Below are 23,784 nucleotides of genomic sequence, written 5' to 3' on the forward strand. Positions count from 1 at the left end.
ATCCCACTACTCCCTCCATGATGCAGGAGAATTTATGGTGATAAAGTGGACCATCCAAAAACGGTGGGTTTCAGGTTCTGATTCTAATTCTCACCCTCTAAAGAGTACATTTAGGGTAGTTGATTTTGTACCATCGACTGATAAAAATGACTGAGTGTTGCAGATAATTCACCCAATGACTCAAATAAAGATGTACAAGTTCCCAAAATGACAACAGAGATTTATGTAATACCATTTTTCTTTTCTTCATGCACTCATCTTTTTCTTCAATAAAAGGAAAAGGAAAAGAAAAAGAAAATGAATGGAACTTTAAAAATATTTTCTCAAAACCAGAAAAAAAAAAAAAGATCAAATTTTATAGATACCTGCAACAGGACTATTTACAGAACCAATCCACAAAACCCCATCTTTCTCCTCCACTTCACTAATTGAGGTCCATTTATACTTGCAAATTTCACTATCCACCATATCCACTATCTCCCCATCCTCGCCCAACCTCACTGCCAAACCACTTGCTCTGTATTTAGCCAAAAAAGAATGGATTCTCACCAGATCAACAGGCAGACTCATCAAAAATTTCCCTACCCATTGATTCCCAATTACCCACTTTGCAATCTTGTCTTTTCTTGAGTGTAAACCCACCCAAAACCCTCCTCTCGGGCTCCTTTTGATATTATCAGGAAACCCAGGGAGTTGAGCCGCAAATATTTCACATTTTGATCCAGCTTTTGTTGTCTTCAGCCAACACCTTAATACCCTTGAATTTGTTGTTTCTGCTACCAATATGTAGTTGCCGTCTTTGCTCAGTGCCACCCCGTTAGGAAATGCAAGATTGTCTTGTAGAATTTTTACCCTTTTGGTTTCCGGGTCATATTTCATCAGTCTCCCCGTCTTATCCCCACTTATTATTAGGGAAATGTAGTTCCTGCAAATTTGCAATTGCACCATAATTTTATGAGATAAAAGCAATTTCTAATCCCATGTTAACAATTATGAACATTGTGTAACAACTTATGTTTGTTGGGTCAGCTTTGTTACCGTATCCAATTATGTTCCTAAATCATGCTTATCTATGTATAGATTTACATAAACGAAATATTAAATTATATACATTCTCATAATAACCAAGTATAATAGTTTGCAATGATTTATACTTGATGGGCCATTTTACCTCTTATATCATGTTATTTTGGATATATATCAGAGTCATTATACTCCTATTTTATTGTTTGGTTGTATTTATAAACCTATCTCTTGCAATCTCATTCATTCGTATAGCCGGTTCTTGATTCAACTGAGATAGAAAGACAGGACTTGACACTTGACTTGACTTTGGAGGCAATGAGTAATTGCCATTAATAGACAAGCCCCGGTGAAAAGCTAATTGATTTATGAGTCATTTATGGGCCTTGCGTTTAAATTGATATTATGCCCCACCCCATGAAAATATGAAAAAGTTGATGTATACATACACCACATATTTCTATAGTAAATGCCAATTTGTGTTGTGTGATGCGTATGCAATGCCTTTGAATGGCTGGTTTCATTAGATTCAATAATTGAAATTTTTATTTATTTTATAGAAAATAATATTCACATTTAAATCTTGATTCTTCATTACAAGGTTAGCCCAAGTCCTAATTTTGCTCAGAACCACACCTTTATTTTATATAAAAATAATTACTTACGTGTGTTTGTGATATATATTGATATTATATTTAAATCCAAATTCTAATTTTAATAACACATGGGTTCAAACAAAAATATAAGTACAATCCTAAATTAATTCTATTTTCAATTCAAATAATATATTTTCTTTAATTTATTATAGATAATATAAATTACGTGACTATAAAATTAAAAATAAGAACAGAGTTGATTCAATTATATATTAAATATGTAAATTACATTAATTATTACGTTCTTATTTTTTATTAAAACTATGTAGATTTAAATTGAGTTAAAAATTTACATATTTAAGTCGGAGTATACTCTCATGTGTAGTACTATTTAGAGTTATTTTTATTACGTTTTAAAAAAGTATTATTGCCTAATTGATAAATATATATTTTTTACTCTTTTAATCAATTTTTATTAACCAACGTATTTTAACTCCGCGAATATCTAAGTCATAATTTAATATAAAGACTTTAGTCTTGATTCTTATCATTAATATATCTTACTATGTTTTAAAAAAAATAATTAATTGAGGATAAAATAATTTTAAAAAATATATATACACAAATGTAAATAGGGGTGTATGTATACGTACGTACCTTCTCTGATAGACTAAGCTGCTATCAGTGAAGTAAACGACTCCAGTAAGCGGGTCAATGTCCAAGCTATTAGTGAAGCTCAAAGGAACTTCTCCTGCTTCCATGGCTACTCTAGTGGCTACACCTCCTTCCTGGCCCACTTTAAGAAGGCCCATGTAACAATCAGCGATGTACAAATCTCCGCTGACATTACTGAACATCAAGCCCAATGGACGCCCACAAATGTGCTCCGTCTGATCGTGATCATGCGGCCCTTCACATCCCTCCCTGCTACCAATTTCAATTTCTCATTTTTCCCAATTTCGTTTCTTTAACGCCCAAAAATCCATCTTTTATATAATTTATAAGAAATTTGATTTGCTTTCCTTATAAATAATTTTAAACAATTTTTTTAGTCTTCACGTTTTATAATCTCAAAAGTCCGGTGTTTTTAATTTTTTAAAATAAGCAACAAATTTTTATTTTTAAGTTCTTTTTTTACTTAAATCAATTTATTTAATTCAAACATGTATATATATATATATACACACTAAATACAAGTCATAAAATATTTATAGTAAATATAAATTTTATTAATTTTTTACTCAGACAAATATTTACTTCTCACAACTAACACTTCATTTAAATATTTATTGGTTTTTTTTTTTAAATAATAATTTATTTAATTTAAGTCAGCAAAATAAAGTAGTTCATTTTCATTTTTTAAATAAATTTAAATAAAATTTATTGTGAATTTTCATCACCCAACTTTCATCAAATTTTCATTTTTAAAAAAAAAAATTCAATTGTGGAGGACATGAAAATCAAAATTCAAGCAGGAAACAATCATGAATTACACAAAGTAATAATTTGAAAACAAAGAAAAATAAATAAATAATTAAATGCACCTTAAATTGATTACCTTGTAGGAGAAGTTACGGCGAAGTCAATCCACCGTTGTTCACTAGGTATCCACTTAACAATCCGGCCATCGGACAAGCCCGTATATGGTCCACCGCCGATCGGGTCAAACGCAAAACTCTCAGGTCCGATTGCAGAACCCGGAACGGAAACAACCACCGATTCCCGAACCTTGGCACTAGCAATATTTCCTTCATTGCGATCCAAGGTGACGAACAACAAGGCATAGAGAAGACCGGCAATTGATATTGCCAAGAACTTCGCAGAAGTCATGAGTTAGGAGAAAGAATTTGAGAAGAACAAAGAAGGAATCCATGGATGTACACATGCTCGATTCGTAATATAGAAGAAGAAGACAGTTGTATATTTGTGTCGTTACACGTTACCATTTTGGTTTGGCGAAATGATTGGTTAATGCTTCACGCTAAACTTGTTTTCCTTTTTGGCGTGTTCTTGTTTTTTTGGCAATTTTGTTTTCACGGTGTCTAATTGTTGTTTGTATTTTTTTTTCACAACATATCAATGTGGTGATTTTCAATTTCCGTTTTTTGCAGGAAGATTAAGGTGTTTACTTATAAGAGTTTTTATTCTATTAGGAAATATTTTATACATTTTTAATTACTATTTTCTACGTACGTTTTTTTACAATTTTCATAAGTTTAAATTTACTTAAAAAATAATTTAATCAGCAATTTTTTTTAACTCTATTTTAATACTCTTATTCTATGATGGTGTAAAATCATGGCGTGGATCAAATTCAATTATGATTTACAGAATACAAATATATATATATATATACACATATATGAAGTAATCATGAATTATCTAATATATATATATAATTATCATCAACTTTGATATTTAACTAAATTGATTGATACCATCACCCGACGTCTGTGTTTATAAAATATATAAATATGTATACATATATACAAGCGGCAATAACTTGTATATAATCAACATAAACAATAATAGTTACAAGAAAAGAAAGAAAAATTAACGAGGAAATGATGATTTCTTCCTTTCTTCTCTTCAATCCCCTCCTCTCAGCAGACTCTGCAACAAGAAAAACCATGTTATATAATCATCATCATTATAAATCATAGATGCCGATGAACGGCATCATCACAGAGCCAATCCACAGCTTTCCATCCTTCTCTTCCACTTCGCTGACAAACTTCAATGTCTTCCCTTCACAATCTTCTAAAACCTCAATAACTTCACCGCTTTCGTTCAGCTTCACAGCAGTTGCATGTGGTTTCCCGCCTACCATCAGGGAGTGCAGTTGCTGAAAGCTAATTGGAAGCTTCAAAAATGTAGTTCCAATCCATGGGTGAAAAAGAGCCAGCTTTGAAATAATCCCGGTCTTTGAATGCAAGGCAACCCAAAATTCACCATTGGAGTTTCTTCTCACATTGTCGGGGAATCCAGGAAGCTGATCAGCAAAGATATCGGACTTGCCAGCTTTGGGACCGTGGAGCCAGTACCTTATAATCCGAGCAGTATTGGTTTCGGCTATTAGGACAAAGGAGCTGTCTTTGCTTAAAGCTACACCATTTGCAAAAGATAGGCCCCGTAACAATACTGTTACCTTTTTGCTGGATTTATCGTATTTCATTAGCCTCCCTGTCCTGTCTCCACTCAACAATGCAAATATGAATTGCCTGCAGATAGAGGTGGCAAACAAAAAACACAGGCACACATGAAGAAATTATTGTATTTCTGTATGTTAGGTTGAGTTTGATCTAGATTTTCAATTTTATTGAATAGGAATCTAAAGCACAATAAAAATTGGCAAAAAAATTGAATTAGAAATATAATTTCAATTCAACTTCATGGAAAATTCGAATTAGATGTTTGTGTTGCTCCATTTTGATAAGAATAGAAGTTCATCATTGTAGATAGATGATACTGAGGGAAATTGATTCAATTATGAACCAAATATGCAAAATAAGACTAACTTTTATACATCAAACAGTGAAGATATAGAAATTGTAGAATGGATTTGAAACAAACACAACTCAAGATTAACATGAAAAGTAAGTGCAGAATTTAAAGGGGATAAAATGGGAAATAAGCCCAATGAAAGAAAAAACCATTCGTAACATGAAGAGCCAACCACCAAAGATAACTAAATTTCTACTTCTTGGGTATGGGTCTACACTCTAAGGCACTACCGAAGTGGGATATAGGACCTTAAATTTATGCCATTACATTCTACAGGTTAGTTCAAGCCTCAACCAGAATCAAGTTCACATTCATATAAGCATGGTGGTGCGATTATGACGTGGAGGTTATGTGTAACTTGATGCAAAGCCGAAAGCTGATGCTTTTTCATATTGAAGAGGTTATGGAGAGTCTTGCATTCTACAAAAAAGCATGAATTCATTTTAGTTTAGATTACCTTCGCTGGAAAACAGTACTGCTATCTGTGAAGTATATAGTATCATCTTGCTCGTCAATATCCATATCGTTGGTGAAGCGAAAAGGCTCCCCTTCAGCTTCTGTGGCCAGTTGTGTGGCCAAACCTCCTGCTGGCCCTACCACTAGTAAGCCAAAGTAGGCATCCGCAATGTACAGATCTCCCGTTTTCTTATCAAACCTCAGCCCTAGTGGCCTCCCACAGACATGCTCCATCCCCGGTGCAAATGGCCGAGAACAATTCTGCCTTGAAAATTACTTCTCCAATCAATGAAAACTATGGGAGATTAAAACTGTAATAAAAAATTACGCTTCCAGCAATTTCCTTCATTAGATTGTGAAAAACGATAATAGCTGCTAAAATCAAAGGAGTAATTTGTTTTCACCACTATATTTCTATTCATAGATTGAGGGAAGTACCATGTCACAGAAGCATGATAAAATTTTCTCAATCTGCAACCTTCATTTCCATTTGACATGATAGGTAACAATCAACATAATGCTCAATGAAGCTCCACATGTTGAATTTTCATTTTCAAATGACTGCTTAACATGAGTCTTCATTCCAAAACATCCATTAATATAGGTAGAAAAAATACACTGGATTTACTTAAAAGACATTTATTTTGAACTAATGAAAATTTCATTTCAATTCATTTACAAATTAATGTTTATGATAGAAATTAACCGTTAAAATTTTAAATAGTTTAGGAAATTCAATGGAATCAATATGAAGAAATTACAAACAATTTAAGCTGTTCTTCAATTCACGAATTCTTTCTTTTTTCGCATTTTAACATGTTCCAAATACAAAATGCTCTTCTGAATTCCATACGAAATTGTTTCAAAATAAATTCTAATTACGAAACTAAGAAATAACTAGAAATTAAAATCATTACGCGGTGACGTTATACCTGTTTGGAGAGGTGAAGGCGAAGTCAGTCCAGCCAATAGAGCGGCCTTGCCATCTGAGGATGCGGCCGTCGCCGACGCCTGTGTAAGGGCCTCCGCCATTGGGATCGAAAGCGAGGCTCTCGGGCCCTAAGGCGCCGTCGACATGGACCACTTCTGCACCGTGGAGAAAGTCACGGGAGCCCTTTATTGAAGGTGGCGAGAAGAAGAAGGGATGCGCTTCGTAAGGGTAAATGACTGGGGGGGCAAAGATTGATATTGCCACTGCTATTATTGCTAATATCCATACAAGCTTTCTGCTCATGGCGATTTCTATTTTCTGCTACTGCTAGCGAAGGCTTTATCACTGGGCTCCTGTACGCCATAAAGCTTAACCAACTCACTCTGAATCGGTGAGTTGAAAAGTTTAAACACGTGACTCGCTATCTCCGAGTCAAATTTCTTTTTTTCTTTTTTTTTTTTTTTGTTTTAAAAAGGTTTAATGAAATAGTAGGACCCACTTTTGTCATTAGTTAGGGTTCGTTTTATAAATAATTTTTTATAAATATTTATAAGATTTAATCATTTTGTAAATTATTTTTTTGCTAGAGTTCAATTTAAATTTTATAAAATATAAATACAAATGTAATTAAACTTTAAAGAAAATTAAGAATATTGTAAGTCTAACCTTGTCCTTAATTTAATTCAAATAAAAACAAAGGAAACATATATGTATGTTTATAGAAGAGATAAAAAGGAAGATTAGGATTAATCATTTAATCCCTTTCGGGCATAAATTGTTTCCACCATTTTTAAGGGCATCAAAAGAACACATTTCTAATAATAAACAAATTTCTTTTGGTATAGCTAATAGTTTTTTTGGAATTTCTCGGGCAACACATTCATACATAATAAATGGACTTCAAAAATTAATATATTTTTTTCATATTGTGATTAAGAATTTAATAGTTTCTTATTAAGAATGTGAAAGCCTCCACCCATTTAATTTTCTTTCCTTTCTTTTCCTTTCCTTAGTATAGAATCTTGCATGATAAGTAATTTTTAGATCTAAATTCATTATAAGTTTAGTTGACATTTAACTTATAATATTATAATAAAAAATTCTGTTAGTTTTATAAGTTTGAGATATTTAACTAAATTAAAATATTTTTTTTCTTGTGGATTATAAAATAGACTCACATTAAAAACCTATCAAATAAGAAAATGCACAAAAAATAACATATGATATGTATGTAAAATGTTAATTGATACATACACTTATATTATTGGAAAATGTACTTTTAACTCATGAGATTTAAAAATTTATTATTTCAAAAAGTAACTTATATGATTTTTTTCATAAAAGAAATAAATTATTTAACATATTATGTGAGTGAACATGATATTTATGATAAAACTTTTTTAAATTTGAATATTTTTCTTGACAGTTTAACAAGTTTAGATTATTATAAATAATAAAAAATATATAGATATATCCATGTATATCTGGTTTATCCTCTATTAACCAACATATCTCCAAAATTTGATAATAATATTTAATTATTTTATTAAGCAGTGAGAAAGTAAATATATATAACTTATAATATTCGGAACTCTTACTATATTATCAGATCAAGATTAATATAGATGCAACATTCAATATGAATTCAGAAAAATTTTGCCTATGTGGATGTTATTAGATATAACACGAGCTATTGGCTTAAAAGCTTTCTATGAATTAACAAAACTCATCTACTTTTAGCTTATATACGAGCCTCAATAAAAATCTAAATAAGCTAGAAAAAGAATAGTATAAGAATAAAGTCAAGCACTTAGAAACTACGGAGCATCATCCCTTATGCACACAACCTTGAAGACACTTCCTTGTTAATTGTTATATGCTTTATAGGGTGTGTGGGTAATTTAGTGACTCTATACATGGAGGGGAACATGCTATAACTCTTTTAATGGAATAAGCAATATTTTGTTGTATGATATGCCCTCTTATAGTTGGGGTTGTTTTCTTTCATTACAAAAAAAAAAAAAAAAAATTGTTTCGTAATAAAAAAAAAATAAAAAATAAATGGATTCTTCTAAAATTAATAATTTAATATTTATTTTTATAATCACTTCACATTAGCATTGGGCCAAACCCAAACCACCCTATGGTTAAAACTAAAGGAAATTAAATTTCGAGATTTAATGAGAATAAAATAATTTTTTATTTTAAATTAAAAAAATTAATTACTATAAAGTGTTTATTTTGCATTAAAAATATAATTAAATTTAGTTATTATAAATTTAAGTATTTAATATTATTAAATCAAGTGTTATAGGTCAATATAATTATAAAGTAATAATCTTAAAAAATAAAATTTTATTTTTATAAAATTAATAATTAATGTCTAAAAAAATTCATTTAAAGCTCTAACAACAAATAAGGTAATGAATTATGGAGACAAGATATTGGAATGATATTCCACGGACGTATGAGTTTCACAATATTAATGGAACGTAATTCAATTTCGACCGTTGGATTAGACTTTTTCAAAGCTGTTCCTTTTTTTTATTAAAAAAAGCTGTTCACTTTTTTTTTTAAAAAAAAAAAAAAAGAAAAATAATCTACCGGACTTAGACTGGGCATCGATTATGGGCTAAGCCCAATATAAATTCAATCTTTATATTATTATTAATATTATGGGCTAAGCTCAACAATACCACCATTAGGCATTGTTTGTAACAAAAATATATATAAATATATATATTTAAACAAACATAAAAGTTTAATTCTACGGTCCGATTAGTGTGTGTTTTGATATTTTAGGCAGTCTTTTAACTCACATTTATATTTTTGTTATTGTAACGTAATTATCTGTTACATTAGGAATTAATCATAATTTATTTAACAAACAATCACATTAATTATTTAATTGTAAATTATAAGGGATATCTAAGAAAAAAGCAGGGGCCATAATATCCGGCAAAAATCATGATTTTGAGAACTCCTTTACAATCACTCACTCACTCGCTCGCTCGCTCAGTCTCTTGGAATGAGAGATTGTCTTGTCACCATTCTATTCTTATAAATAATAATCTCATTAATTTGGTCATTGGATGCTCAGTTGACTTCAATCAATTTCTACTTAAATATTTAAATTCCTTTAAAAAGGATTATAATATATAAGATAATTTAATTTAATTTTTGAAATTATATGCCTTTTTTTTTTTTTTTTGGTGTATAGATGATAAAAATTTCTTATAAATAATAAATAATTCCTTAAATGATTTTTTAAGTATAATTATTTTAAATATTATCAAAATTAATTTAAAAAATGTACCTTAAAAATACTGATTGACAAATATATTATCATAAAAATTATTATACAGTTTAATTTCTGCATGATTTGTTCGTCGCCTGAAATTATATTTGATTAAATTAAACAATTAATTATAAAACTGTAATCTTTTTTAGATTTTATATAATAATTTCATTATTTTAATTCATTATCATAATTTAATCACTACACTTTTAATAACATACCAGTAACTTAAGTTTTTAACATCATTAAAACCAAATATTATAATGTTAAACCCTGCAAATTCAACTTGAAAGTGTGTAATACATATATATATATATATATATGTATATCTTGTTGATCGTAGATAATCTATACAACCACAAATCGAAATTTCTCTTGGAACAGCCGCCTATGTCGTGTCTTATTCAACGAAGTAGTATTAATTAACCAGAACTATAGTTTATTATTTTATAAAATTATAATAATAAGCTAACTAGTTCATTAGCTGTAAAATAATTTATCTTCTGTAATGCTATTACAATAATTTCCATGATCGTAATATAAATTAAAACATGTAATTAAAAAAAAAAAAAAAAAAAAAAAAAAAAAAAAAAAATAATGACTTTTTATTGCAAATTTATTTAACAATAAAAAATAAATATTTTGTATAAAATAACAATAATGCCATTACAAAGTAAAATGTGAATTTTTAAATGTTGTTTTGATGTGACAATATATCACTAATCCCGAAATAAGGGCCTTTTAAAGCTAGCTCTTTTCGCACGTATAATATATATATATATATGTATGTATGTATGTATAGAACAGAGTGAGATTAATTAATTAATTAATTGAGTAATAATGTCAATTAATTAATTAATTATGCAATCTAATTAATTTTGGTTGCAATATTTCTTGATATCCTATGTCGATTAAACAAGTAGGTTATTAAAAGGTTCAAATGTAGCCTTTTTCGCTTTAGCTGTATAATAATTCAACTTGCAATTCTTGTAATCTCAATTAATTTATACATAATTACATTAAATATCTTAATCAACAAGCACGAGAATCTAGTGAAATATGCCCACTTTTTTCCTAATACGTATATATATATATATAATCTCTTAGTAATTTTATAGTTGCACAACTTTTTATTATATGATTGAAAAAAAAAATTCATATGGTAATATTTAAATTTGGAATGAAGATATTTTAAAAAACATCTTTTTTACTATTAAGTACTTTAAAAAAATATATATATAATCTAAGATTTTTTCATGTAAGATTGGAATTTGGGTGCTTGACGGGCCAAATGTTCAACATTAGAATATTGAAATATTAATTTTTGCAAACTTGAATTATTGAGCCTTTCAAAATTTCAAATTTCATGCTTTTATTTTAAATATCGAAAACATTCATATTCATGAAAATAAATTTACGGCTATATATATATATATATATATGATGGAATGTAATTTTTTTAGACCATATAACTCTTGTATCAATTAATAAAAATGATAAAAAAATATTGGTGTATCTGCCCTAATGCCGAATTTTCCACCATTGGCAGACGTGATTCAACTTTTATTAAATACCATTTTTTAATGTCACTTTGGTATCCATAATTAAGCATTCCAATATTATATTTACATTATATATAATCTGTATATTTATATAGATGCATATCCAACTAATTTCATACAAGTATAAAATACATTAAATAATTATCTAGTTGTATGTTGATGTGTATATATATATATATATAGATATACACACTCGTACATATATATATATATATATATATATATATGGTTCCATAGAGACAACTAATCTCTTGATTGTCTAGTTGTTTATATTCTTCAAAGAGATCTCCAAGTACAAACGAATCTCTTTAATAAATAACGTTGGTGGATGTTCACTGTATGAAGCCCGTTATCTGTTTAATTATAACTTAATTTTAATTATTTAATTAAAAATCTTAATGCGCATTGGTCACCTACTCACTTATAAACCTTAATTAATTAATTACTTACTTAATCTCCCTTATTTAATACTCTAATAAATTCTTAAGATTATCCCTCCCCCCCCAACCATGTTTTCATGTGCTCAATTTAATAAATCTTACAAATAAATTGATAAATCCAAGATTGGTAAGTTAATTAAATCATAAGTACATAATATTATTATTTGTAATTGTTCAATACTATTTAATTTATTGTCTCTACCCAGCGTGAAAGCATATACACTCACCCATATATATATATATATATATATACATATTTGCGTGTGTGTGTGTATGTGTGTGTGCGTGCGTGTGTGTATATATAGATATATATATATATATATATACTGTCACTATTAAACCCTTGATATGTATTGGTCCACAATATCTCTTCACATGTTACATCTACGAGCATATCAATATTGTTATTGAGTTGACACTGACCTAAAATTATATCTACCAAATATTTTTGAAAGTCAAATAGTATATATATATATATATATATAGAGGTTTAATTTGTAATTGACGGGATTAATATTTATCAAATAATTTCGCATATACATATACATACACACACACACAAACTAAATGATTACACAAAATCATATAAAATATTGCCACAAACTCGTATATCCGTATTTAATTACCCTGGGTTAAGTAAGGCTGACTTTTAAAATATATGTATATATATATATATATAAACATATACACATATTTATAATTTGTAAGGTTGATGAGTTAGGCTAATAAATAGTTTGAAAATTTTGGTGTTAGAGATTCGTTTCTGTGACATTAATAAAGTTTTTTTTTTTTGTTTTACAACTTTAATTTAATGGGTTTGTATGTATGTTATAGCATACTTAAATGTACATATAAATAATTTTATTTTTCTATAAAAAATTATTTTTTAAATATTATATATATATATAACTGTTTATTTTTTAAATAAAAATATATTTAATTAATTTAAAATATCTTAATGCTTTAATTATATTTCTTTAAGTAATTCAAAAAATATCTAGAACATGTAAAATTCTTATTTTTTTTAAAAAAAAAATTAAACATTTATATAAAGTATTTTTAAAAATAAAATAAATAATTTATAAAACATTAATTGAAAATATATTATCTATTATAAATATTTTATTATTTGCATCCTTATAATTTTAAAAGGATGTGACAAGGATAATAAAACAAATTAGTTAGAGACAAGAATAAACGATTCAAAATATATGTACACAATCTAATAATAAAACTTGAATTATATATATATATATATATATGCACATGTATATATTCAATGTGTGGCTTCTCCAAACTCTTGAATTGTGTTACCTTCAAATACATACATACATATATAGCTTTTGACTGTTGTGTTTTAAATAAAAATTCAAATAATTCATAATGAATAATTTATACTTTTTAATTTCTAACAGCTTATTATTTGGACTTAAAATCTAATATAGTTTAGATTTATAATGTAATACATTCGCTTAATAATTTTGAATTTTTAATTATTGAATATCGGGTTATCTTATAATTATATATTATTTTTTGTAATATATAATTATTATGTTTTATTTTAAAAAAAAAAACAAAAATTAGTAAATTGAACTCAGATTTTATGTGAATTAAAAAAGAATTAATGTGGTAGTTACAAACAAAAGTAGGTAAGAATATAAATGGTTTAAAAATATGAAATTTGTCATGGATTAATTATAATTAATAGGGACAACCATATCTTACCCACAACCATATATGAAGATGGTGATGAGTGCCCAATTTTATGTCAACATAATGTGGTACCAAAATCAAACTTTAGGGGCCAACCTTCTCTTCAGATCCTCACTAGGGGGGAAACAAATATGAGAGAAAAGACAGGGAAAAGTGAGAAGCAAGGGGACCATCCTTACACCCATATATATATATATATATATGCATACATGTATCCATACATACAAATTAAGCCATAACAAAAATACAATTAGGGACCACCCACATAAATTTTTCTACTTACCAAAGTTATGCTGATTATTGTTCTACAATTTTGGAAAATATTTTTTGTTTGATACATATATTGATCTAATATCAAATACACGTAACAGATTCTTTTAATACGTAAAATACGGACAAATTCAACTCATATATGAAATGTTATTTCAATAAATTTATTTTAAAAGTTATATTTTAAATTGAATAAAATATTTTATCATTCTATATTGAATATGTAACACATGCATGCATATACTTTAGACTATAGGATAAATTGTCGAATTAGTTTCAAAGTTGTACACTCATTGTAATTTAATTACTAATATTTATTTATTTTTTAATTATAATTTGATTTATGATGTTTCCTTTTTATTTGAAATACATAATTTTATTTTATTTTTTAATAAAAAAACAAGGAACGAAATTGTACCGAATGACAAATTTTGAGAATTAAGTTGATAATCAATCTTAAATGATATAAATACGAGAGAAAAATAAATTACAGGTTTGTTATACTAGTTTTATGCTTTATTTATTTTTCTTTTTCACATGAGATGATTCACATTTCAAAGTAAGTTTAAAAAATAACAAAAAAAAAAAAAAAAAAACATGCTTACAAACCTTACCCTACCTTTATATTCTTCATCTTTTGGTAAAATGCCATATATAATGGCAAACATGTTTGAAAGTTAAAAAGAAAAGGGAGAAAGTGACATGACTTAAATGTTGTTGATCATGTGTATTTCGACATGCATGTTGCATGCATTTATATATATATATATATATCTATATGTGTGTGTGTGTGTGTGTGTGTAACATATATAGACAAGTAATTTATTTAATCAATAAAATAAAATAAAATAAAATATTAAAATTTGAATGCTTAATAATCATAAATACTTCAAATAAAATTCGTTTTGACCCACAAATTTTTATTAATTTAGATTCGATTCTCATAATTAACAAAAAAAAATATAGTTTTAGAATTATCGCGTCAAAGTTATTAATTTATATATCACATTGGTAAATGAAATCTTCAACTATAAGTTATAAGTATTAAGAAACCATCTAAATGTTCTATTTGTTTCCAAGTAATTTCACAATTAAGATTATAATAGTTCAAATCATGACCAATCGATAAATGGGTGATTTGCAAGAAATTAATTAGATTAAGATGAGTGGGAAGTAAATATAGCTGTAAGAAATGGAATTAAGTGGTATACATACATATGGATATATTAGGTAGGGTCAAATGGAGATGATGAAATTAGAGAGGAGAACATGGAAGGTTCCTGTGGAGTAGACAAAGTCTGTTAGAATCTAAAGATTGCAGGGATTTAGGGTTGTCCAACATTATGGAATATAATGAACCTAGAGTTGTGCACCAAATCCCTATCATCAACATCCATGCAGCATATCAATATTATTCCACTATGCCCATATATCTGTCCATGTACCTCGACTCACATTTTATTATAATTAATCGGGTTGGTTATGTTTTTTCTTCATATTTTTTTTTATTTTAAAAAATTCAAGGTATATATGTATGTCTATACATATATGTTATAGTTTTGGAGTAGCAAGTTTCAAGTTCAGTTGGGACTAAAGAAAAAGTTAATTGGGATTAAATGTAGATACATATAATTAAAACACTTCATAGATTTATAGAGAGAGAGAGAGAGAGAGAGAGAGAGAGAACTTGAGACCATGATTTTGAGCTCTATACCATATAAAATTATAAAATTGTAATTAATTTTTTCAGTCGTTTAAGATAGAAACAAATGGTATAGCCGTATTATTTAGTTATATATGTTTTAAGTAAATAAAAACATACTCGCATATATATATATATATATATATATTATGATATAAATGGTAATTTATATTGTTTCATAATTATCTAGAATTTAGAATATTAGTTTTAGCTTCGTACTTTTTTTATTTTTCCCATCGTTTCCTTTCACTATTTTCATAAAGGCATGGATGCTTTTAATAACTATAATTATTATAATGTTCGTTAAAAAAATAAATAAATTTTTATTTCAGTTTTATTTAAATGATAGGTCAAAATACCTTTTCCTTTTTTTTTTTGTTTTTTTTTTTGTTTTGGAGAAAGAACTTTAAAATTTTAAATTACAAAAATGAGAAGGAAAATACTAAACTATGGTTCGAAATTTCAGAAAATATTTTAAAAGAAACTAGATGAATTAATCTTACCCAAGTTATTGTTTTTATTATAAGATAGATATATATATATATATATGATATATGATTATTGTAACCAAAGTATATATTATTTTAGAAAAAATAAGAAACTTTAACTAAAGTGATCTTACCACCCAAAAAAAGGAAAAGTGTTTTATTTTATTTTTAATTATTGCTGTGGGTCAATGGGACAACTTTAGGCCCATAGAGGGGGCAAAAGAAGACTCGAGTCCACGGTTGTTAGCAGAGGTGAGAAGCATGGGATCAGCCGTCATGTTCCTGGCACGGCCCCACACCAGAAGCCTTTTACAATCTTGCAAGTGTCGATTGTGTGTGACAGGTTGTACAATTAACTTAAAGTGTGTCGGGGAATCATTTTCTCACAACTAAAAATCAAGATTATTTTTTTAAGCAAAATCAACGGTGTTGCATGATGCACCGCTTGCTTTAATTTTTAAATATTTAATTATATGAGTAAATATATAATAATTGGCGTTTACTTAAAAGGCGTGGGTTATGAGTATTGACTAATTAACGAACAACGGTGGAGGATTGACTTGACAGTTAGACCTCAGTTTCAACGTTCTTTATTTATTTATTTTTTTTGAAAATTCCGATTATTGACTACGATTTTCTTTTTATTTATTTTTAAAATATACATAAGTTGGTTGGAAATAATTATACACCGCGACCCACAATTTGTAAATAAACTTAAAAAATTCTCATATTATTAAAAAAAATAATACGTATCCTTTTATAAAAAACGCAAAAAATACATTAAATTTTTTATTTTAATTTAGGAAAATGGTGAGAAAATTAACTTGGGCCATTCCGACAATATTTTTTTTTGTAAAAGAAAAGTAAAAGGAAAAATAAATAAATAATAATAATGAAGATGATGATGATAATAAGGGGGGGGGGGGGGGGGGGGGGGGGAGAGGATTGAAAACAACGTTGGCCACCTTTGAATCATACATTTTACACGGTTATGTCCAATCAAGCGTGAAAACAGAACAGGAAAGTAATTGGAAGATTTTAATTTGTAAGGCCGTGTTTGGTCCCACTCAACCAAAAAAAAAAAAAAAAAGTGCTTTTCGCTTTACTATTTATGCTGTGCATGTGCCTTGTTTTTCTTCTTCTTCTTCATACGTGTTTATAGGTTCACACTTTGTCTCCTAACCAAAATGAATAAACAACAAATCAATGGATCTTCAAAATCCAATCATTCTATTTTTTCTTTACTCATGTTCTAAATACTAAATTAATTTTTACGATAATATTTCCAAAAGTCTACCAAAGATTTTGATTTTTAAAAAAGATAATGTGATATTATTACACTATGTATCCCTTGACCCTTTTGGTTAAATATAAATTCAAGGAAGTTACAAGTTTTGTAGCGTTGTATTTGGGACAAAAATCAAGATATTACAAGAGAAAGTCAATGGGAAAATCTTGAACACACACACACACACACACACACATATATATATATATAGAGAGAGAGAGGGAGAGGGAGAGCAAGAAGGAAATTTCCACATTCAAATTATGAGAAGAAAATTCCCAAGTTGTTTTCTTCTTTGATGTGTTGATATAAATTTAATTTGGAAATTTTTTTACAATTGGATTTGAATTAGTGTCAAATCTTGTTGTGAAATATCTTTTAGATTTTGTCCAACCAGACTCAATACTTTTTCTCAATGTTATTTTATTATAAAGGGGAAGGAGGCTTTCCTATAAGTTTATCTTTTTCCAAGTCTTTGAAGAATTTTAATTGTATGGTTAGTCTTAGTTACTATTTAAGTTTTTTTTTTGTTCTAAATAAAAAACATGTTTTCTTCTTTAAATTTAGGTAAAAATTAATAAATACTAATATAATACAGCTGAGTAAGGCTAAAATGATTTGCATTAAAAATTTAATATGAAAAAATATATATATGTATCACATATATTATAGTATAGTATATATATGAAGCTTAATAAGTGGGCATGCAAGAAATTTATTATATAATTATATTTTATGATAAAATACGCATGCATAATTTTATAAAAAAGCATACATTAAGTTTTTACTGTATGATATCAAAACGTTAAGTATGAAATTTAATTTTTTAAATAATAACAAATATTTAAAAGATATTAATGTATATAATATATAGTCCGATTTATCATCTCTTAATAATTTTTAATGCAGGTCGATAAAGATTTAAATTGGACTTTCCACCCATGAATCTACATATTTAATTTATTTTAAATATATTTAAAAATAAAATAAAATAATGTATTATTAATTATAATAATTTCTTGTTACAAATAGATGAATCGTTAATTATCTAACGTCTCCTTAAATTATATATTTTAAGGAATAATAAGGGGAAAAGTAGATGCATGAATGAATGTTAATGCATGTGCAGTGATGGATGGGATGGGTGAATGAATTTAAAAGAGACATTAAATTTTTTTATTAAATAGGAAAAAAAGAAAAAGAAGAAGAGAGTTATAAATTAATAAATAAAATATATTAATAGGAATGGATGATGGATGGGGATGGGGATGGGGTAATGGGATGGGATGGCATGGCATGGCATGGCATGGGAAGCAAATCCTAAAAGGGAATCGAAAGAAATTGCCATTTCCTTGCCACCACTCTCCCCCACCTGCTCAAGATACGGTAAGCGCCACATGATTTCACGTTTAGACTAAAATCCCCCACCTTTGCTTACGTCACCTGTATCTTTTCTTCCAGATTTTGGTGGGTCCCACCTTCCCACCTCCCCCCCCACCTTTTTTTTTTCCCCCCCCCCAACCCCCTTCTTTCTCCTTTTTTAACTTTTTATCTCCCTGCTGTAAAAATTTATCCGGTATTCTCCTTTTACTGTTTGGTTAGGAGAGTAAATTGAGGGGGGCTTTTTTTTTTTTTTTAAAGTTAAAAAAACAAGCAAACGACCAGATTATTCGGCTCAATTTTGGTTGGTTCTAATGGTTAATTGATTTAGCAGTTTGTTTAATTAATTTTACTTATTTTATCTTCTTAATCGACAGAAGAAATAATAAATTAATACTTTAAAGCAATTAAAAATGTATTTAATATAATAATCTTCAAAATTACCGTTTCCTTTTACCATTAGTAGTTGTGAAACTGTTAATGCTATTGCTGTGTGTGTGTGTATATATATATATATATGGTGTTTCTTTCTCTCACTTCACCTTCCCATATTAACATATACTAGGATATATAAACAAACCCACCTTCTCATCTCCATGAAAAATCCTCCATATAGATTTGTTTTATTATTGTATTCATTTTAGTATTCGTCATTTCTTCCGTGTTTATTTTTTTCCATTTTCTTTTTCCTTCTCTCTTTCTCTCTCGCTCATTGCTTCCCTTGTAATTCAAAACCCAATCAACTAGCAAAATTTGCAAGATTTGGGCGGAAATCTGGTCGGATCTTGCTTTCTGGGTCGTGGATATTGGTGGGTCTGACTCTTATTTACCTACAAAGCTAAATCTTCTTTCTCCCTCCTCATCCGCCTCCATTAACAGAAACTACTGCAGCTCAAGAAATTCTTGCCTCGTCTGTTTAATCTCTGCGATTCTTGTTTGAGCTTCGATCTTGGATTTTGCAATGGGAATGGCAGCAGCGGAGTCTCAGTTCCATGTCTTAGCTGTTGACGATAGTCTTATAGATAGAAAGCTCATTGAGAGGCTCCTTAAAACTTCATCCTACCAAGGTATTCATTCATTCATTTGTATTTTCTTCCGCTTTCTCGCCTACCAAACAGAAATTAAAAAAGAACAAGAAATTGATTCGAACTGGGTTCTTATGGTTATTGTTTGTTATGCGACTTTTCTTCGCAGTCACAACTGTTGATTCTGGTAGTAAGGCTTTGGAATTTCTGGGGTTCCATGAAGAAGATGACCAAAACAACAACAATCACCCGGACTCTCCCTCTGTTTCCCCAAACAATAATCATCAGGTTCACTTTTCTCTTCATTTTTTTTTCTTCTTTTATTTTCTTTTTTTTTTAATGTTTTTTTAATTCTTTCTATTTTTGTTGTTGTACAGGAAGTTGAAGTGAATCTTATTATTACAGACTACTGTATGCCTGGCATGACAGGTTATGATTTGCTCAAGAAAATCAAAGTAAGCTTTTGGTTTCTATTCCTTTGTCTTTTTTCTCTTTCTCTTACTTGCATCATTATATTCCTCTGTTTTTTCCCTCAATCATTTTCCACTTTGGGTTGATCATTTTTCTTTTTATGCTTATAAAAATTATGTATATTCTCTCAAAAATCTTTTACCAGATTTGATTTTTTTTTTCCCCCAATCCCAAAATGATGATATTTAACTAAAGAAAAAGTTGCAGAGATAATGGGTCTTGTTATTATTGCCACTTGCTAATGAGTGAAAGTCAATGGAAATCTCTTGGAATATTTTGTCACCCACTTTCCTATCAAAACAAATCATGCTCAAGATATTCAGGGATTTAAAGAAAAAATTGGTTTTCTCAAATGGGTCCTCTTTATTGATGAAGAATAATCACAGTGATCCAATAAAATTTACAGACGTTCGTTTGGTTTCTCTGATTTTGCAGGAATCTTCATCTCTAAGAAACATACCGGTAGTTATCATGTCATCTGAGAATGTTCCTTCTAGGATCAGCAGGTAATTGAAAAAGACAAAAACCTGACAAACAAAACTTTTACTATTTTCTCATTTCCTTTCCTTTCCTTTCCTTTCCTGGGAAATCAGGGTTTCAGTTTTAGATTGATAATTTTGGTTATAACTGGATTTATGGATAACAGATGTTTGGAGGAAGGAGCAGAGGAATTCTTCTTGAAACCAGTGCAACTCTCTGATTTGAATAAACTAAAACCCCATATGATGAAAACCAAATTCAAGAATCATCAACAGGAGGAAGGAGGAATAGGAGAAAAACCAGAGAGACAAGGACAAGAGTCAGCCATAACCAAGTTCAATAATCAAAAACAAGAAGAAGAAAAACCAGAGAGGCAAGGACAAGAATCGGCCAAAACCAAGTTCAATAATCAAAAACAGGAAGAGGAAAAACCAGAGAAGGAAGAAGAGTCAGTCAGAAAAGAGTTTGTCTCACAACAAACCAGTAATAGCAAGAGGAAAGCCATGGAAGAGGGGATTTCGCCTGGGAGAACGAGACCCAGATACAATGGCATCACTACCATGGTGTAGTTTGATCATGGAAAATATTCTCTGTTTTTTTTTATAAATTAAACAATGTAATTCAGATTATCTTTTTTTTTTTTTTTTGGGTCTCCCTCTTTGTTTTTTTGTAGATTATATTTATGACCTGCTGATAATACAGGGTTTATAGGAATTTGGAGGTATAGACTTTCATGTATACATTTTTACATGAAAATATTTAATCCAATTTTGTTGTGCTGATTAAATTTCAATCTTGACAAAAAAAAAAAATGATTTTGATATTTGAAGAATTGTTCTCAATGTTGGGTTTTTTGAGTTAATATATTTCTAATAAGATGCAATATTGTTACTAATAAAATATTTAATGTTAGATAATTACATCTTAAAAAAATACTAGTTTGATTATGTGCACTCTTTTAATTCATAATATAATCTATAAAATTTTTAAATATAAGATATACATCGTGATAAATTAGCATTAATAATTTTGTTTTGTTTCAACCGACTTAATTATTATTATTTTTTCTCATATTTAAACCAGTTTTTGTATACTATGATTAAGTTTTAGTCAGGAGGTGTAACGCTCTCTTTTTTTTTTTTTACGACGTAAGATAACACAATTCCATGACTCTGACACACAAATCCCCTGCCAATTCAATCACACATAAAAACAACTTGTCCACAGTTCATTGTTCAAACATAATGTACATACAATTCTATATATACATCACATAGTCAAAACCATATCATACATCTCCAGTAATCAGTATCCATACTAGAACAACTTTTACAAACTACAACCCACCACAAAGAAAACTCGTGCCTTGTGGTGCTAAAGACTAGGCTCCGTAACCAGCAACTCGGATCCCGGCTCCATTTCTACTTCATCTGTTAATGATAAAAAGTGAGTTCACATAATTCAATACGATAAAAATCAAGTTACAAGTATAGTATGCAATGACAAGAAATCCAGAAATGTCTATATGCATTGATCCTACCCAAATCGTACTGTAGAACCTCCATACAACTAGCCATCAAGATCCTACCCCAAAAGAACAGTTCTGGTTATCAATAGCACACACAACAACAACAAATCCAGTACCTCACGTCATCAATATCGACGACCCATACTCAACTTCTCTACCTCTCGACCTTATTAGGCCACACACACACACAAGTACCATTAATCCACGTCACCAACATCAGCGACTCATACTCATTCATCCACCTTTCGATTTTATTAGGCCTCCCACACATACAAGTACCATCATCTCACGTCACCAACATTGGCGACTCATACTCACTCATCCACCTCTCGACCTTATTAGGCCACGCACACACACAAGTACCATTATCTCACGTCACCAACATCTGCGACTCGTACTCACTCCTCCACCTCTCGACCTTTTTAGGCCCCATACACACACACAGGTACCATCAATCTCATGTCACAAACATCGGCGACCCATACTCACTCCTCTACCTCTCGACCTTATTAGGCCACACACACACACACAAGTACCGTTATCCAACGTCACCAATATCGGCGACTAATACACTCTCCTCTACCTCTCGACCTTACTAGGCCACACACACCCAAATACCATTACACGCATACGCCGGCAAGGTTCCCTCGCCGACCTCTAAATTTACAGCAGCTATACCAATATATTTCCCTCCACACACTCACACTACACAACTACCGACACGCCCCTATTCTCCCTTCATAAACCACACTCTACCATCCCCTCTTGTGCCATCACAATCTCAAGCAACTAGACTCTCTGCCCCCTCCAAAGTTACCTCTCCCTACTGTTATGATACATCTCTTCCCTCACCCGAACCTCATCACACACCCCGATTCCTATATCATGGTCCCCTCCATTGCACAGTCCGGAACTCTTCTCTCCCTCACAGCCCTCACGCTCTGCTTTTCGTATTCCTCTATCTCCCCACGCTTCCTTTATTCTTCTGCCTCCCCAGGGCTGTTCGAAGCCTCCCGACTCACTCCGCCACAATCACTACACTCATCCCTCCCACTGGACACTCACCGAATACTTCTCATTCCGCTCGCGACTCACTCCGCACCTCCACTCACGCACACAAGTTCCCCGTCATCTTAGATTCCCCACACACACTAAATTTCTCACTCACTCTTTCTCTCAGTGGCCCTCCCTCTGTGCTCACCCTCTCCTCGCACAAACTCCACACTCTTCCATGGATCTCCCGTACGCCCCAAATGTCGCCATCCTCTTTCTCTCCATGGCTTCCTCCGCGAATGCACTGAACAGTCACATGCTCCACCGCCTACCTCCACCTCTCAGCTCCGTCACGCCACCTACGAACTCCGCAATCTGCAAACAATTTACAACTCACACTATACCTACGCAACCAAAATTTTCACCGTACCTCCCATTTCCATCTTCCTTCCTTCTACCGATATCGCTGTCACCGTCCGTGGCCTTCCTCTCTCTCCCTTCTCGCTCCTCTCCGCTCCGACTCTCCTCTCTCTCTTTCTGTAACCTTATTTCCCCCATTCCAAAACGACGTCGTTTTTCCCCTCTTTAAAACGGCGTCGTTTCCTCCATTTTTTTTTCTTCTTCAGTCACTACAAGAGG

General features: G+C 30.0%; 3 protein-coding genes across 4 annotated transcripts; 1 reads left to right on the top strand and 2 right to left on the bottom strand.

The window, feature by feature from the left end:
* Positions 1 to 334: 334 nt before the first annotated feature.
* On the bottom strand, positions 335 to 3,655 carry SSL2 (strictosidine synthase-like 2). Its single transcript, XM_088209909.1, has 3 exons — positions 3,178 to 3,655; positions 2,277 to 2,543; positions 335 to 925 (listed from the first exon to the last, which is right to left on the bottom strand). Exons 1-3 carry the CDS (start codon positions 3,447 to 3,449, stop codon positions 349 to 351), a joined length of 1,116 nt encoding a protein of 371 aa, XP_088066035.1. The 5' UTR covers positions 3,450 to 3,655; the 3' UTR covers positions 335 to 348.
* Positions 3,656 to 4,009: 354 nt separating this feature from the next.
* On the bottom strand, positions 4,010 to 6,860 carry LOC110822699 (protein STRICTOSIDINE SYNTHASE-LIKE 10). 2 transcript variants are annotated; one of them, XM_088209808.1, is made up of 3 exons: positions 6,512 to 6,860; positions 5,581 to 5,844; positions 4,010 to 4,807 (listed from the first exon to the last, which is right to left on the bottom strand). In XM_088209808.1, the coding sequence occupies exons 1-3, from the start codon at positions 6,811 to 6,813 to the stop codon at positions 4,270 to 4,272; spliced, it is 1,104 nt and encodes a 367-aa protein (XP_088065934.1). In that variant the 5' UTR covers positions 6,814 to 6,860; the 3' UTR covers positions 4,010 to 4,269. The 2 variants fall into 2 exon arrangements, with proteins under 2 accessions (XP_088065934.1, XP_088065933.1); XM_088209807.1 differs by having other exon boundaries at positions 4,010 to 4,840; positions 6,512 to 6,859.
* A 12,369-nt stretch (positions 6,861 to 19,229) lies between these two features.
* On the top strand, positions 19,230 to 21,411 carry ARR9 (response regulator 9). The gene is made up of 5 exons (XM_022052712.2): positions 19,230 to 19,715; positions 19,843 to 19,961; positions 20,051 to 20,128; positions 20,580 to 20,650; positions 20,791 to 21,411. The coding sequence occupies exons 1-5, from the start codon at positions 19,610 to 19,612 to the stop codon at positions 21,191 to 21,193; spliced, it is 777 nt and encodes a 258-aa protein (XP_021908404.2). The 5' UTR covers positions 19,230 to 19,609; the 3' UTR covers positions 21,194 to 21,411.
* The last annotated feature ends 2,373 nt before the right edge of the window (positions 21,412 to 23,784 follow it).

Source organism: Carica papaya, chromosome 8 (assembly GCF_054855325.1).
Source record: "Carica papaya isolate Zhongbai chromosome 8, ASM5485532v1, whole genome shotgun sequence".
Taxonomy (NCBI): domain Eukaryota; kingdom Viridiplantae; phylum Streptophyta; class Magnoliopsida; order Brassicales; family Caricaceae; genus Carica; species Carica papaya.